The sequence below is a fragment of the Bombus huntii genome, chromosome 7 (assembly GCF_024542735.1).
Source record: "Bombus huntii isolate Logan2020A chromosome 7, iyBomHunt1.1, whole genome shotgun sequence".
In the NCBI taxonomy this organism is placed as follows: Eukaryota; Metazoa; Arthropoda; class Insecta; order Hymenoptera; family Apidae; genus Bombus; species Bombus huntii.
In genome coordinates, this window is record NC_066244.1 from 14,701,651 (window position 1) to 14,719,346 (window position 17,696).

A 17,696-nucleotide genomic window follows, 5' to 3' on the forward strand; every position below is an offset into this window, starting at 1 on the left:
ATTTAATTGCTTTTAACTTGGTTACTAAATTTAATTGGAACATATACGAATTTAAGCAAAAAGCATTCCATGTTAGAATCATTAAATGGTCGAAAGATTGAAAGATTTGTTTCTTGATGTTGACAAAATAAGGAAAATGGATCTGTCTTTAACAAAATTCATTTTAACGTTGATCCAATTCTTTTGTCATGAACGACAAATATTTGGTTTTCAACTTCCTATCTCAAACAGTTAATTTTAGAGTTACGATCTGTAGAAACTGTTCAGGATATAGAATTAGAAGAATTTTTACGGAAAATTGGCGAAACGTGTCCTAGATTCACAGCTGCATGCAGTATGCTAAGGAAACGCGTTACACAGATTACTTCATGTTCGTTGTTTCATCATGCTTTCTCACGTCTAGCTCGAAAATATCAAACTTCTTTCGAAAGTGGCTCGCATACTTTGTTATAGCCTTTCCCTGACTGGTACCTGCGTGATTTTGCAATCGATTTCGTGTGCTCACAGTCTTCGTCACTTTTATATATTCATCGTACGTTATGCTAGATAACGTCATTATTTCTGAGAATTATTTATTATGCATCTTTCTATTTCAACGAACAAGATAAATCTCAATTTAAACGAGTAAGAAAAATTCTCCGAATGTTTCTGGTCATACAATTTTATGCTTACATATTTTTTATTCGTAGCAGCCAACTTACAATAAATGCCGTAGAACTCTAAAGTTAAATTGAAAGTTTTTCAAATTATATGAAATTCTTAATTCGTAATTTTCTAGATTAAAATATAGATGGAATAAAATTTCACTCAAAGAGAAACAGAATTAACGGTATAGGGATTGCATGTTGAAACAAAATTGATTTCTGCGCTAAAATTAGTTTCCTATTAACATTGTTAAGTTTTAACAGAGAGCCATTGGCTGTCTTCGATTAATAAAATTAATAAAAAAAGAATCTTCAGCTAAAGTCTTTAAAGGGCTTTTTTTACCACAAAGAGCATTCATAAAACCTTGTTGCTATTAATAATATTAGCGACCTGACAACATACTCGAACAATTCCCTTCAATTTTATAATTCACGAATTAAGTGATCAACGTTTTGAACATTAAGTAAATTCGAGTAAATTTTGAACATTAAGCGAACAAGGGAAAATGTAGGACTTCGTCACTTAACAGGACAATAGAAATACATTATTTAATCAAGCTTGCCCATATTTCTGGTTTCGGTAATAGAATAAAGCTTTTAAAAAAGACTGAAATTAAATCGACAAAACTGGGAAAAGTCAATGTACTATGCAATTGTCGAAATATTTTATTCCACGATTGAAGGAACTAGAATGGCCGAGCTTGCGCGTAGAATATTTCGAAAGTACGTGCAGGAAGCTCGGTGGAAGGAACTGACATCGAGTGTACAGCTTACAATTAAGCACTGAAAGCATCGTCTACTTTGCTTTCCGATGTGATGCCTCGAAAAATATTCACAGCGGAGAGGCCATTTCGAAAATGTAAAACAACGTGAGAAAAGGAGAAAAGCGCGAAACTTTTATGCGACAGAGGTCGAAATGTTCGAGCACGCGGAAATTATTCACGAGACATCCTCACCGCTAGTCGTCCCCGAAATAATGATATTCATATTTTATAGAGTCGTCAATTCTGCCGGATGAGCTGCATGAAATATTTAAAATGGAGCCAACTAAGGATACGGTGCGTTTCGATGCGGAACACGCGATTGATGATTTGAAAGCAAAAATATTTTCATATCGATGTTTCCGGATATTATTCGTTTGTTATACAAAATATGAACACATTATATATTTTATATAACGTACGTTATCTATCAAGTCATTAATCGCACGAATATTTGACGCATTTTCGTGCCACTTTTCTTAAAAACAAGTCAATATTTAATAAAATTCTACTTATGGCTTTTAATTCCTTTTCTCTGAAGGATCACATCCCGATTGATAATAATACGCTTCTAATATTTTGCATAATCTTAAAAAATATAATACAAATATCCGAATTCATCGGGAAATTCAAATTTAATAATTGCGTTACGTCAAACCATAAAATTCACGAATTTCTAATTGTTAAAATAGGTCTCAAATAACTTTTAATAGTTTTCATATCGCGTACATGATTCTTACAACCGTAAAATATCAAGCTTTCAAGAGGAACGAGTAGGATCGTCGGTATTTGCAAAGAAGAATTTCTAATTGCACGTTTATCGAAAGTACTTGCGTTAAAGCCAACATCTAGATTTCTTATTTAATGTCAAATTAGCATCTCTTACTTTGGACATGTTTTGAAAGACAGAAATTTATTTTAGAAATATTTCGTTCGTCCAGAACTGTCTCTGGCTCTGATGGCTGTTTTCATTGCAAACAGACACGACATACATAATTGCGGATTCTTAGCCCACAAATGTGGGTCAAGCGAGGCGATATATCAAAAAATTTGCTAGGAACAATTCTCTGTGCAATCTGCTGAAGACAACGGGCTCGATTTAAATCACTCGACCATCCTTTTTCCAAGAAAAATGAGAAAGATGTCACAGAAATTTGTTAGAACGTTAGGAAGAAATTTTTGACAATTAATAAATAATGCAATCGATTGTCCAATAATTATTCCTAGATTAAAGAATATAACGTTTTAGCTCGATCTCATAAAACAGTTTGATAAAATAACAAAGCATTCAAGAATGAAAATAATTACCTTTTTATCGTCTAGATTTCTTGCATTTCTATTAGTGGAAGTTTACAAGTCGTAAGTTATCAAAATTAATAAATATCAAGTTTCGTAATAATACATACCAAATTCTACAGATAAACATTTTTTTATTGCGAAAGCCTTCAGGCAAATATAAAATACTACTTTTCCAATTCTTTACAGAAAATAAATATTAATAATTGCGGTACGTATGATGAAATTTATAATGTGGAGTAACTTACAGTCGTGATATTAATAACACTTAATTATTACGATACAGCAACAAATAACAGTGACTGAAATATGTGAAACGTTGTAAATGAAATAGGTTTATTGCCAATAGAGTCCTATGCTTTTGGCCAGCTCTCCTTTTTCGATTATTATTAGAATCTGAATTAGTACTTCTACGAAAAAGGCCATCATGCTAATCTAAGTTGAAACGAACGAGGGTTGCAATGGTCGAGCAATGACCTGTTCAAACCCCTGTGAGATGAAACGTTCAAGTTTTTTACCGACTTCGTCTAACTTATTCAAACTCGTTTGCTTAAACTACTAAAAAGAAACGTAACGATTTAATTACTGCAATTAATCGCATTGCTCATTGCGATTAACTTTCAACTTTATTAAACAAAGTTTCGGAAAAATCAAAGTTTGTCAGCAATAGTCATTATTAGCATAAGTTTCTAATATAAATTTACTTCCAACTTTTTCAATACATACCTGAACCAATCAAAGTTTCAATATTACTTGAATAGAATTGAATAATTGTAATAGATGGAGAATTCAAAATTAATGGATACATTTTATGGCAAAATTCAATAATTCTCTTCGTTAAAACTTTTCACTTATTTATGTGGTATGTAAGAGTTTAATTTGCTTAAAAAGAGAGATTCGTCGAGAACGTTGAAAGTTTGTTAAAGTTCGAATTACGGAAATCTAATCAGTCAACTTCCCCTGTATCAAACAAAGGGCAACTTTTGCCTACAGAGACGATAATAACGTAACTGCTTGAAATTTATGTGCGGTGCCAGTTGTGCGTAATTCCCATATATTGTGTCACATTTTCACAAGTTCATTGCTCAACACCAGCTGCGTCTGCCAATCTCAAATTTCTGGCAAATACTCTTTAGCATCTTAGATATCCTACAAATTCGAAGGTAGTTTACGTCCGAGACTATGAAATCTATTCGTCGTATTTTCACCTGACAAGATTCTACATACCTTTCGTCGCGTCGTAATATCATTTCGCTGGAGATTTCTAGGTTCTATCTTGCCGACGATGAAATTGTTAGAAATTTGAAGAGACATTAGCTCACGAAATATGTTCTACCCATGAATACTATAAAATACAGTGGCTAGTTTAGTTCTAGTTTTTTAATACTACGTTTCCATTAACAATTAAAATGGGAGAATTTTTAAAAGACAGGCTCCAAAGTAATTCGGCTATTTGACTGAAGAATATTTCTATAGGCTCTTCGTTCGGAAAGCTCAATTACTTCTTTGAAAATTTGTTCTTATAAAATCCTCCATACAACGCTTCTACTGATCGATGCTTTAATTTTAACACCTCGATACGTTACGGAAGCTGCTATACCAGGAAAAATGACGCTATTGGCTATTATCGAGCTATTAATCAATGTTTCAAGTTTGAAACAAAGTTAAGCTCTCGTTAGCTTTTAAAGAGAGAATGTCTCGAATCGCAGCGTGCACGTAGGTACGACCGTGAGTTATGAGTTCAATATCGAATTTCAATTTTTGGTAGAAAAGCGAATTGTGCCTTGATAGAACCACAGGACATCCACAGGGATGAGTGTACACTTGCCACAACGCTTAAACCGTAGCTATCTGTTGCACAAAATTTGCCACTAGCTACGATACCTAGTAGAATATTTAAGCAGCCAATAAATCTAGAAACTGATATCTTCGGTAATAGTGGGAATTTATCACAGCGGGAAAGAAGTTCCGCCACGTACAGCAGACGGACGTGCGGTATCACCGATGAAATATCACGCATTTCTCATGTTTTCAACATAATTTGTCGCTTGGTGTGAAATTGATATAGGTATGAATTAAAAGCCGATGTAATAAGAAAATAAATGGTTCAATAATTTTCCTATTTTTCCACTGAAGAAGCGATATTTGTTGAAAATAAAACAATTTGATTATCGTAGAAAGAAAAGAATGAAATCTCTGGAAAACAGAATTCGTGTTTAGTAGAAATGAAAAAACGAAAACCAATAGTTTCATTCTTCTTCTTTGATTTAAAAAAAGAATATTCTTCAAAAGGTGTTATAAATATTCAGTTCATTGAAACTGACCGTAATACAGATGTAAATTCGCGTGGAATAAAGATTTATGTTACGAAGTTTGCTCTTTAAAGGAAAAGATTTAGATTTATAAAGAGTGTTTTATGAGAATGTAAAGTAGCCTAAGTACTAGAAAGTTCGATCAAATTAATTTGTAACGGCGAAAGCTTGAAATTTACTACTATAGGAATCCATTAGGAATAATCGAATACTGTAGGCGTTGTAAAATTATCCTCAAGCTCGTTAAAGAGAATCTCTTGGCAAACTCTATAAGCTCAACCCCATTACCACCTCGTGTTTCTCGCATCGTTTAAATGAAGTCATCTTCAGCTTGATAACCTGATCGCTATCGGATGTAAGCTTGTAAATGTCCAGGAAATCGAAATAATAATAGTCAATCAATTTATTAAATGACAGCTAGGAAAATATGACTCGGAGGATTACTGTCAGTGAAAATTAAACATAGGAGATATATTATTATAAATGGAAAAGATAGAGATGAATTGTTTAACCCACTGGTATGCAAATATTTTCACTCTAAGCGCTTATGTTATGGAAAATGTTAAGCAATAGCCGCTGGTGAATTCACAAATTTTATACATTTTTATGGCAAAACTCGGTTCTTTGGATTCAATTGTATATAACATAAGGTTTCTCTAAATTTTAGAAGCCGCGATATCTCAAATCTCCTAGCAGACAACTGTGCATGACAATGGAATACGAAATCTACAAAAATATCAAAGAAATAATCGAAAGATAATTCAACTAAATGCAAAACATCACTCTATACGTGCACATTCGACGATTCGCGAATAAAAATTATTGTAAAATTAATAGGATATCCAAAAAGAAGTAGATTGTTTAATAATCGATATAGGAAAAATTTGCAGACACAGTTCCCTACGTTTCTAAAATTTCTCATTCACGCACATCGCAACAATATAACGCGCGACCAACGCAAAGTATCACTAATAAGAGACGGAAGGAATCAGAGAAAAAGCGAAAGAAATTCTCGTTTTCCTCTAAGAGGCTACTCTGTGTCCTCGCAACTACGTTTTTCACTTGCATTTTAGCAAATAGCCGCTCTTGAAACTTCTCTCCAAGCTATGAATTGCGACAGTTCCACATGCTTTCTTCTGTTCTCGAGTGTAAAAGCAAAGAAAGAGAGCTGAAAGAAAGAAGAAGAAATTGAAGAAGAAAAAAGAAAGCTACGTCGTGGTCGCGAGAGTGTGGAAGGGTTGGAAATTTTCTAGGTGAGAGAGCGCGTCGCCAGAGGCAAAAGGGGGTTGGCTGCCTCCGGTGGTGGCGTGACGGGCACACGTCGATGACTATCATTCCTCACGCAACGTTGTAAATGCTGGCTGTACTTTTTGCCATTACTGTTATTATGCGACTTTTCACACAGTCAGTCGCCCCAGCAACTGGCCGTGTGCACCAGTTTCGCGTTGATCGGGGCTAGACCGACGGGGAGATCGATTTTTATGGAAGCCTGGTGCCTCTTACACGATTATTTACCAACTAGTAACATTAGTAAACTGACAAGTCGCAAGTACTTCTTTATGATTTCTCCTTTATAATTTCAGATACCTCGAGATCTTCCAAATTAATTTATTAAATGTTGCATACTTTATTGTCAAACTTGTTACCGTTATGTCAGGATATTTTTTAATCCTGACAGCTTGTAACTTTGTGATTCTGTAAATTCTGCAGAAAGGCACTCGCTCGTCGACGTCATGCGCTAGAAAAAGCCAAAAAAAAACGTTGCAGTTCGATGAATTTAACGAGCCAAGGGATTAACGAGAGATCTTTATTTATACCCTCGGATAATTAACGCTCATAGTAGGCACGCAGGCAATAACCAAGGGAGGATTAGATTTTTCAATCTGTTTTCATGCGCTGGAGAGGTCACGCGAATTTGGTATTTGTGATTTGCGGTACGCGAAGGCTTGATCGAAGAGACGTTGCAGTTGTCTGTAGTCTAAATATCCGCAGTCTAATTGTAGCCGCTTCGATCATACTCTTGCAAATTTAATCAAATTCCATCCATCTGGACAAAGGAATAAAAAAGAAGAGAATGATCGAAGAAGAATAAAACACACCATATACGAAAAGTGATAAAATAAAGAAGAAGTAATTTCGAAACACGCAATGTTTCCTCAAGGGATGTTTCATTTTTATATCTCAATATGATTCCAAACAGATAGTGCCGTAATAGGTGCGAACAGTTAGATACTAAGTGCTCGATGATCGTTTGTTCTTGGAATTTCCTTCTCCCTGGAGAAACATAAATTACGCCTTTATTGGCAAGTATTTCAAAGGGAAACGAGGACGCATAGGATTCGCTGGCCGCTCTTCGTTGCCTCTTGGGGAATTGTACTCGTTCTCAATTCTTGCGTTATAAAAAATCCAAATTATATCCATAAAAAAAGGCATCTATTTTATTCTCTCATTCGCTCATTTCAGCAGCTATAAACGAGGAGAAAAGTCCAAATGTTTACTATAAAAAAATATTTATTTTATTCACTCGTTTAAACAGCTATAGACGTTGCGATATAAACTGTTATAAGCTAAAGAAAATCCATAATATTTCTGTAAAAGAATTCCATTCTATTTTTTTATTCGTTTATGTCAAAGGGTATAAATAATGAAGTATAGACGGTTACCATTCAAAAGGAATAAGAGCAGAAAGAAAAAAAGAAGAAACGAACGTGTTGGTTAACAAAAGGATTGACCGTATATTAAATAAAATGAAAGGCAGCAACATTGGAAAATAATATCTCTGACATTTTCATACATGACATAACTATAAATGGCAAAGATGGTAACACACATGGTAACATACGTAATGGCAGTTCGAGCATCGAATAATCGTTAAAATAGAATCAGCGACATGAAGTCTTAAAATGGTAAACGTAGTTGCGTGCATAAAACCAATAAAAGCACGTGTTCGAGCTTCGGATACCGACCGGCACATATTACTCGTGTGAAATAATCTATGCACGAGCATTTTTATATATTAGAAGTCTTGAACAATATCGTTCTCTATCCGATGTTCGACTGGTACTCATTTAAGTATATAGCGGTTCAGGAAAGTATTTGAGCGTTTATCATTTAAAAAATGTTCATCTCACTTTGGGATTGTCATTACCACTGCAACGAGATACGACTGTCATGAGGTGAAGTAGGCAATTTTTAATGTACTCGATAAAAAATTAGCATGCGGTATGAATAAATAACAATCCATCTTAGGTATATTATACTAAGTGTATATAATACGGTGCCATAAAATATTGGAATTTATTAATATGATGACAATCTTTGCGTAATATTTACTATTTGTACTTAATATCTTCTAATTTCTGTATATGTTTTCCGCTCTGTTTAGAACTTTCGATCAACAATATGATCATTATAACCGAGTTTCGTAGCAGCGTCAATGAAATTTCAAAATATTTCGTATAACGCGCGTATATTATGAATATTATGAATAATATTATAATTTATTCATAAAATGTATCTACGAATACTCGAATATTTCCGCGAGTCTGCGTGTATTCTCACCCCGTGGATGACCCGATTTCGCATAATATTTTACGGTTCTCGAAACGGTGCCTGCGTTGAATTATCGAGCAATTCTTTTTCGAAATGATAGATAACCCGCTTTGACGTTCCCAATTCGAACGAACAAGCTGGAATTATTCGCTGGTGTAACTTTTGCGATGCGATCGTTCAAATTATTCGAAAGACGTAAAAGGTGACTGCTGCGAGTTGCAAACGTTGATACGAGGCGCGAGCTTCTTCCTTTCACGGCTCTTCGTTGTTGATTTGAAAGGAGCGACGAGATAAAAGGTAAAGATGATAAAAACACGGGAAACCGGCCGAAGTTTCCCTCCGAATGGTTTTCACCGCGAGAAATGTTTTCTGCCAACCGTGTTATCTCTTGGATGGCGATGTCGTGTCGTGTTTCTTCCTGTTTATAATTTCTCATTCTACCCGCGAATCTAACGAACCTTCTTCTTCTTGCGCAAAGATTGAAAAATGTGTTGAGATATTTTTACACGTGTAATTTAAGATTTTTGTTAATTTTCGTACAGATTCTAATTTCGCGTAGGTATATAAATTTCATTATGTATCTATTTCTTTTCATTTCCCTAATCTTTTTTCTAAATATGAAATATGTAAGAAATTATATCTTTCATGATTTTGAAATATATTCATGATAATGAAACACGTTTTAGGAATTTTTCTTATTTTTGTATCTTCATTATAGTATCTAAAGCTTGACCATGAGTGCAATATCATTTCGCACAAGACTTTTATTAAATCGTGATATTAATTTCACCAAAAATTCAATTCCATCAAAATTTCAATGATCAAAAATAATTACATTCTTGCATCTACTAATTTTCTTTATCTCTTTCTTAATGTAACTTTATTTTTAAATATTCCAAGAAGTTGGTAAAAAATTGTATTGAAGAGAATGAAATACAATAGTGATGGAACGACAGTGAAAAATAAAGTAGCTATATCTCTCGTGCCTTTTACTCCTTCCTATCGCATTGAATGCAGTTAGACCTTTACCCTTACCGCTTATATCCTTGCATGATTATTAAAGCCGTTTAAAGGAGCGAAAGAAATTTAACCCTGACTAAAAATAACGCTATGCCTATATGTATTAAAGAAAAAACGAGAATTCCAAGTATAAAAATTATATCCAAACCTTCCACTTAAACAGTCAAGGTACAAACAACCAACCAATAATTTTCTACCGAAGGTTGTCATTTGCTACATTCTAATTATACATTTCCAAACTTGACATAGATAAATTTTAAGATTATTTATTGTTAAGATTACGCTTTCCTAAGATAATGACCACAAAATATCAATAATTTTCTAGCAATGAATTTTCTAAAAAGACGTTGAGAAATCAATTAAGGTCAACAAATGCTTCATTAAAAAATAATAGCATGTGCGAGTATACTTTATAGCCATTTGTTACCAGATTGCTGTTATACTAAGTACCTACACTATTATAATGTAACACATCCAAATTCTGCCCTGCATATACCACGCACGTAAGCTATAAAATATATATTTTTTGTTGAATTTAGAATAAAAATATCGAACTTAAAAGTGTAATACGTACTCTCATTATTCGCCACAGATCTATTAACCAACGCACATAATTTTTATCTTGTAAGAATTTGATTCTAAATCGATTCTAAAACAACAACACTACAGAAAATTAACAAAAAAAAAAAACGTTGTAAAGCCAATTAGAATCAACGAGACTTCATTGTTCAAACAATTACCTGACTAACAACCCTGTTGGGCCGCCCCTGGCGAAAGGTGGTTGCCAGTTTCAGACTGCAGCAGGCATGGGACGGCTCGCACGTGAGAGCGTTGGCAGTGTGCCACTGCAAAGTGACCCACTTTCAACGCGTAGATTGACCCAAGAGTCGCCATTTTTACTGACTGAGAGTCACCGAGTAGTTCTTGCAGCGCGGTCGCTGCTACCTTTTCCCCTCTCGCTTGCTCTCTCGCTCCCTTTCTCTCTTTTTTTCAGGTCGTAGCAAGCAGGACAGATCGTTAACTGACCACGCAATTATACGCGAACAGCTAGTTCCTTTGAAGTTTGAACCTTCGAGTTTCACATAGTTGTTTCAAAGCGGAAATTGCAAGTCGCGGCTACGTCGAGTTCCTCCTCGATGGAGAATCATTTCGTCAAAGTGTACTTCCACGTTTGTTTTTTTTCTTCATTTAGTCTCGACAGTTCATGACGATTGTTCGACCCGATATTTTACGATTCGAGTACGGGACGCGAATAAAAAAATCAGAGAAATTTAAGTAAAAATTGTCCGTGATTGTTGAAGATCCTTCCGATTGCATTAGTTTGCAAGTTATTAGAATTTGAAATTTTCTAAATTATTTACGAGTTTACGCTATAATCGTGTATGGTATATGTAATTAAACTTTGATTAGCAGTGAATGTTTAATATAAATGTTACGAGTTGCAAATCGAAGGATATTCGATTGAAGGTTTAACGATCGATGAAAGTTTCCTTCGTGAAAGGTGCAATTTGTATGCTATTGTTAAAACTTCAGAAACTGTAATTTCGAAGGTTGGAAGTTTCCCAATCATGAAAGTAATAATTCCTGTTAACTTTTGCTTGGATAAAAGACAATTTTTTACAGAATTCGAATTTCATATTTCGTCCCAGTTGAAAAGAGAAATTCTATATGATCGTTAAATAGTCTTGTGGAATATTAGAGTACTCGTTGTAATTACAATCTAAGAATTAAAATTTAATTCTTTTTATCGAGGTATTTCAAAATCTTACCAAAGGCTCAGTATATTTCTATTTCACTTTAGTAATTGAAGATTAAGGGATTGAGGAAGAAAAAGTTCTGATTTTTATTCTTTTAATTGAGGAAATTGAAAATCGAAAAATTGAAAAAGAAAAGAATCAGAAAGTAATTAAACAAAAAATATCTACGAAACGCTAAAGAAATAGAAGAGAAAATTAATAAATTTTTTATTTTCTTTGGTTAGAGGTTAGGGTATGAGATTACATTGCGAAATAATACAGAGCTTAATGACAAAGTGTCGAAAGACGATAATCAGGAATAAAAGAAAGGGGAAAACTTTGTGGTTGATCATCATCTTAAGCTTTAAACAGAATTTTAAATAGACTAGGCGAGCGAAATAGCGGTCTGCCCTGAACCTGCTTCATTCTACTTCGCTCAGTGGAATGAATGAAAAGTACAGAGTCTCAGAGCCAAGGAAATCTCGAATCGTTACGGGTCACGTCTTCCTGTATTGATAACGAAGACGGTGGGCTACATGAAAAGTCGACATAACCCGAAGAATTATGCGGAAAATTTCCTGCTTTTATTTCCAAAGCGTCGGAATTCTATTCTAGACGTAATCCTTGTTGGAGCAAGTATTAGCTTAACGAACATGGGGTCTAATGGAAGTTGAAAACAAAAACGAATTGACATTAATTTCAATAGTTACTTTTAATTTTCCAATTCAACGTAATTTGTATTTTTCATTTTAATGCATTTTTCATGTATTAAATGCATACCACAGACGAAGTAAAGTTCCATACGCAGTTAATGTGCATATATGCAAATATATTTATCGGTCTATGCTCGTAATAAACACACTATAAATATCATAAAATGTACCCTGAGTACCGTCATAACGCTTTATTCGTAAAATATTATTCTACGTTCAAATGTAACGGTCGCCTTCGAACTACAATCTCTTTCAACAACTGTACGCTATTATCAACGCCTTCTCCACTTTTATTGGCACTTTTACGAATCGAGGTTAGGTCACCCTCGGTATTTTCTTTTATTTCCCCAATCGCTTGGAAACGAGATGCCTTCAAATGCTTTTAACTACATTTAATTTCGAAAATCAGTGTGATGAATAAAGAAGGTGGTTCTATTTCTCACAAATAAAGATACCCCTCTCAAGAGAAATATGTAAATGTCTTTTAAATGTAAAATCAATAGTAATTAGTCGTAAAAGATGGCGTGACAATATGTTTTAAAACGTTTTTGTCTAAATATTTTGTTATCGAATTTCATAAGTCGTTAAATTGCTCTCTAACTCTGTTAATATTACCTTAAAACCTCGTAATTTTACTAATATGATGTACAATCTCTACCTTACTATCTTATAACCCTATTTCTTTTAACCTTAAATTATTCTATTTACTTTGTTACTTCTATATTTATTTTATGATTTTAAGACCTACTTTTACTCATATAACATTGTAACCTTTAACTTATTACCGTATAATAATTAGTTTATTATAATAATTTTTTTAATTATATTCCCATCAATATAAATTTGTACGAAGATCCAAAGTCTTAATCTCAATACTTCCCTCTCAACATAGATACCAATATAGCGATCATCGCAAACATTTCGATTTAACAAACCTATAGACTTCATTGGATAAACGTTGCTGACTGCTGCAAATGTATCTATGAACCTCTATATTTCTCTGTTTATATGCCAACTACTCTGGCAACCAGTATTCATTCCTGTTACAGTCATTTATTGCCAGATGAAAATATATTGCACATAGTCGACGATTCTATGGGATCTCGATAATGAAGACAGATTTAAATAGCAAAACTACAACGTGGACGACGGACATTACGAACGCTAACGAGTATTAACCTCTTTGGTTTGTTACGTAATGTCACTTGACATTGCAGTCATAATATTTATTTAAAATGAGTGAAATCTAATAATAATAATTATGTAAAACCTTGCATAAAAGGTGACAAATTACTTACCTATAACGAAGTGCATAGAACGCCTAAACAGGAGGACGTAAACAGTCAAGAGATGACAATAGGCTGTATGCTGTATGTTTTTTGCGATTATCAAATTTAATCGATCATTGGGATGCGTTCAGCGGCTATCGACTATAGTCGATCCTCGTACCCAAGAGGTTAATCACGAGACATAGTGGCATAGTATCACAGCAAGGGGGTTATCGTTTACCATTGAGGCCGGCGCCGTCGCGGCGTCCCGATGATATCACGAAAGCACTTTGCACGCACCTTTCTCGTTGTTTGAGATATCTACGGGATACTGATAGTGTCGTGATCGCTACGTTCGCTCGTTTCGTATGCAAGCTTTACGTGTTCCTGTTTCTACATGATCCCACACGTCTATTTGTACACGTACTCGCACTGTTTCCTATCTTTTACTCTATCGCGTGAATACACTTTAAAAAAAGACGCTCCCTGATCGATTGTTTCATGCGAGTCTTTGTTAATCAGTTCAGAAAAATCGATTATGTTACTTTGAACGATCGTGGCGCAGGAAATGCCTCGTTTGAACAGAAATGGAAGTAAGTGTGAATAGTAAAATAGTGAAATAGAAGATAAACAATTCTTTATTGCAATAGTGAATCGTTAGCTTTTATTTCATTTTGTGAATAGTTTATAATATTTGTACCTAAATAGTTAATCTTGGAGAAATGGAGAGAAATGGAAATAGAGGATTGGAGAAAAATAGTCAATTTGACTGAAATGTTGAGGTTAGTAAAAATTTTAGCAATTTTGCTATGGAAACGCAAGTTAAAAGGAAGAAAGAAATTGTTGTTAGTATCATCAAATTTAAGATTAATTTGAACAAAATTTGAAAGTTTCTATATTATAAATACAGAGGAAAAAAGTTAAAATGATAGATAGAAATGTAAGAAAAATAACTCAAATCTATAAAGAAAAGAAATCTTAATATTACTAAGAGTTTTAGCAAAATTTGATTTAGTTGAAAGTTTACTAATTTGTTATAGAAATGCAACTTAAATTAAAAAAGAAAAGGTGCTTTGTTAATATAACCTCAAAAATGAATGAAAAAAAACATTGAGTTGAAACAAATTTCTCAGTGAGTTTAAACGATATATACTCTTTAGAGTAGTAAGGATGTTCTTTCTAAACGCACGTATCATAAATTTAGACAATTTTTCTTCAAGCTTATTAGATTTTCTGTCAGGTACGCTTGCACGCTTTTGCGTCTTTCTATGTAGCAACTTTCTAAAGAAAGGGAACTCTATTGTTCCGTATCCTAAATCCCAAATGAAATCCTCTTTTCACGAGTTGATGTGTTCTGGTCATATGATATAAAAATCGTCTTTGAGTTTGCTCTTTCTCGATAAAAGAAACGTAACTCGGAAAAATATTCATGCATTTTATTTATATCGCAAAAGCTATCCTTCTCTTGAAATATCTCTCTGAAGAAATGTTTGAATTGATGATTTGGCAAACTCGTCGAATCCTCGAAATCTTTCGCTACGAAAATATTATATGTACACTACAATAGAAGCAGCAAATATATACGAAATACACTCGAAATATTTATTACTTAATGGAACAAACATCAAATATATATAGTAATAATTTGGGTTACAAAATTTAGTGATTTGAGATATCGTTGAGGTTATGTATATCAAACATAATTCCACAGTTAATCCCTTTTATACTTATCGAATATTAAGAAATATGATTTATAAATACATAGAAGAATGATTATAAAATAATCGTTTATTTATTTCTACTATTTTCTACAATGACTGCATTTAGAATTAACGTTAAGGATTAGAAAAATAAACTCTACTTTCTTATTCACTTCCTTAATAAGAAATGCATTTTGTCCTCCTTTTTTCTTTTCATCCTTTCCTTTCTATCATTACAGAACCAAAGCATAATTCGTCTGTAGTATAAAAATTGTGCGACGATACACATCTGTGACACGGCATACAACTATTAGACTCTACCATATTTTAAGGAAGATGAAACCAAGCGAACTATCCATCTAAGTATTTCGCAAACGAACTTCAGAACACGAAATTGAACTCGCAAGACGCCCGCATATTTCCCTGACGATCTTAATTTTCTCCTCGGCGAATAAACTCATAAACTCTTCTCATCAAACTAATTCGCTGGTTGCGAAGAAACGAGCGAGCAGTCCTGTTACTTTTACGATTCATTTAAACGTCGGGGATGGCAAAGCCGAGGTTGCATCTTTCTAAATCGTCACCATGATATATTCCAAGCTGCTCAACCAGGCGAGTTGAATACGATCGTATTCGAGAGAAGTGTCATTATGCGAGTACAATGCAGTAATCAAGCGTGGTCTCTTTGCCTTGGAAAAAAGGATAGTTTCCTTAACTTTGCCCACGGGCGTCACCGCCTTCGCGGCGTCAGGCGGCAGTCCTCGAATTCTTTAACGTCTCGACACGACGCTCCGTTGAACCTGGAAGAGCATACTTGGAAAAAGAGTTAATTGCACGGGCAGGAGACCGAGTAAGTCAATCGCCGCTTTTTCCACATTTTTTTACGTTTTTCGAATCTCAATTGAATGAATTTTAAAACACGAGCAAAGATCGTTAATGAAACGGAATATTTTATTTTGATATATTGATAGAAGTAACTTGATAGCTTTGATATGGGAAGCGAAAATTAGAATTTCGTATTAGTTAAAAATGTATATTTATTTAGCCAGTTATTCAAATTTAGTTTAAAATTTAGTTTAAATTTAGTTTAATTTTATGGCTGTTATATCGTAGTTTTTTATTTTGTTAATTTTTAATACCAAGAATCACAGAATTTCTATTCTATCTAACGAAAATAATACATAAAGGACGAACATTGTTCAAAATACACGAATGAACCGCTTGTGCGTATTTGTTCGTAATTAATACATCGTCACGCAGGTAGTTTCGGCGGAATTAACTTCACAGCCGTCTGCAAATATTAACGAATGGAATCGTAAAATGTAAATATACATGGCACCTGCGGCACAATCACGAAAACCAGAGCGAAACGCTTCGTCATGCGAATGGCCGATAGGGGGTTGGAAACAGTACGAATGATATATTTGCTTAGAACGTAGGGGCTGAATTATGGTTCGGTTGCGGGATCTGTATCCGTCGTTGGGTTTGAAAGCGATTTATCGGTGGAAATTCAATATCTGATTGCATCGTCTTAGTTAAATTATTCATACGTAGGAATTTCTGTTTGAGCATAGCTTCATACTCTTTCGACTTCGACTTTTAGATTCCCTGCCTTATGAATTTCGATCATTCGACTACGAAAGTCCATACATTTCATAAATCGTGTATTTTATCAATTTTCCATTAATAAATTTAAAAATTTTCTCCAGTTCATTTTGAAATATGTACATACTCGTATATTATAATCATTGTACGATAAATTGTATTTTATGGCAGAATAAAACGAAGTTTTCGGTACAGTTGAGAATAAATGGGCTACGTTGAATGCATATTTCAATACATTTCTGCTTGTCAAATTTTATGCCGTATCATTAAAACATTCAACAAATTTCCGATAAAGAAGATCAATGGACCGGAATTAATAGAATAAATGAAAAATCCCGTAAGGTGCAAATTAATTTTTATTAGAAAATAAATTCAAGAAGCAATTAGTTAATTAGAAATCTGAGCGTTTTTAACATTAACCAATCATATATTTATTTTTTTTTTTTTGTAGATTTAACCGGCAGAGGGACGAAAAAATTCGGCGACCATTGCATGGAGGATCTCGAATGTGGTTTTGCCGGCTCTTACTGCGAACCAAAGAAGAACAAATGCACGTGCAGGGAAGAATTCGAGGCAACGAATCATATCGACAAATGTGGACACCGTAAGTTAGTATATTTTCAAGCGTGCCGGCATCCAGACATTTTGTAAGTGTCTATCTTCATTCAACAATAATGCAACAATTGAAATTATTGGATCGTATGTGATATATCATGTACAACGATTTAGAGTTGCTTTCTTCATTTTAGGATGTTTCATATTAGCTCTGCTACGTTCTTTTAGCCACCTACGACACAATCGTATTTTTCTAATGTCAAAAAAGCATTCAGTGAAAATATAACAAATTTCATATTATATGTTTAATATTATATCGTAATATAATCGAACATCTTCTTAAAATATTACAAATCCTTCGTACTTACTAAAATAAGAGCATCATCGGAATATAAGAATTCAAGGAACCCAGCAGGGTAAATGAACATATGTATATCTCATCTTATACGTAAAGAGATTATCAGTGATATTTATCATATAAAATATAAAGCACACACACCATAAATTCAAAATAAACATCCTAGAATAAAGTAA

General features: G+C 33.8%; 1 protein-coding gene across 10 annotated transcripts in view; it reads left to right on the forward strand.

The window, feature by feature from the left end:
• LOC126867866 (uncharacterized) overlaps positions 1 to 17,696 on the forward strand; it is a 47,703-nt gene that overhangs the window by 16,197 nt on the left and 13,810 nt on the right. For all 10 annotated transcript variants that reach the window (XR_007690442.1, XR_007690443.1, XR_007690446.1 and 7 more), the window contains one exon: positions 17,059 to 17,211. Coding sequence is in view for 5 of the 10 variants with exons in the window: in XM_050622892.1 (XP_050478849.1) it covers positions 17,059 to 17,211 (153 nt within the window). In the remaining 5 variants the exon portion in view is untranslated. The remainder of the gene's footprint in view (positions 1 to 17,058; positions 17,212 to 17,696) is intronic.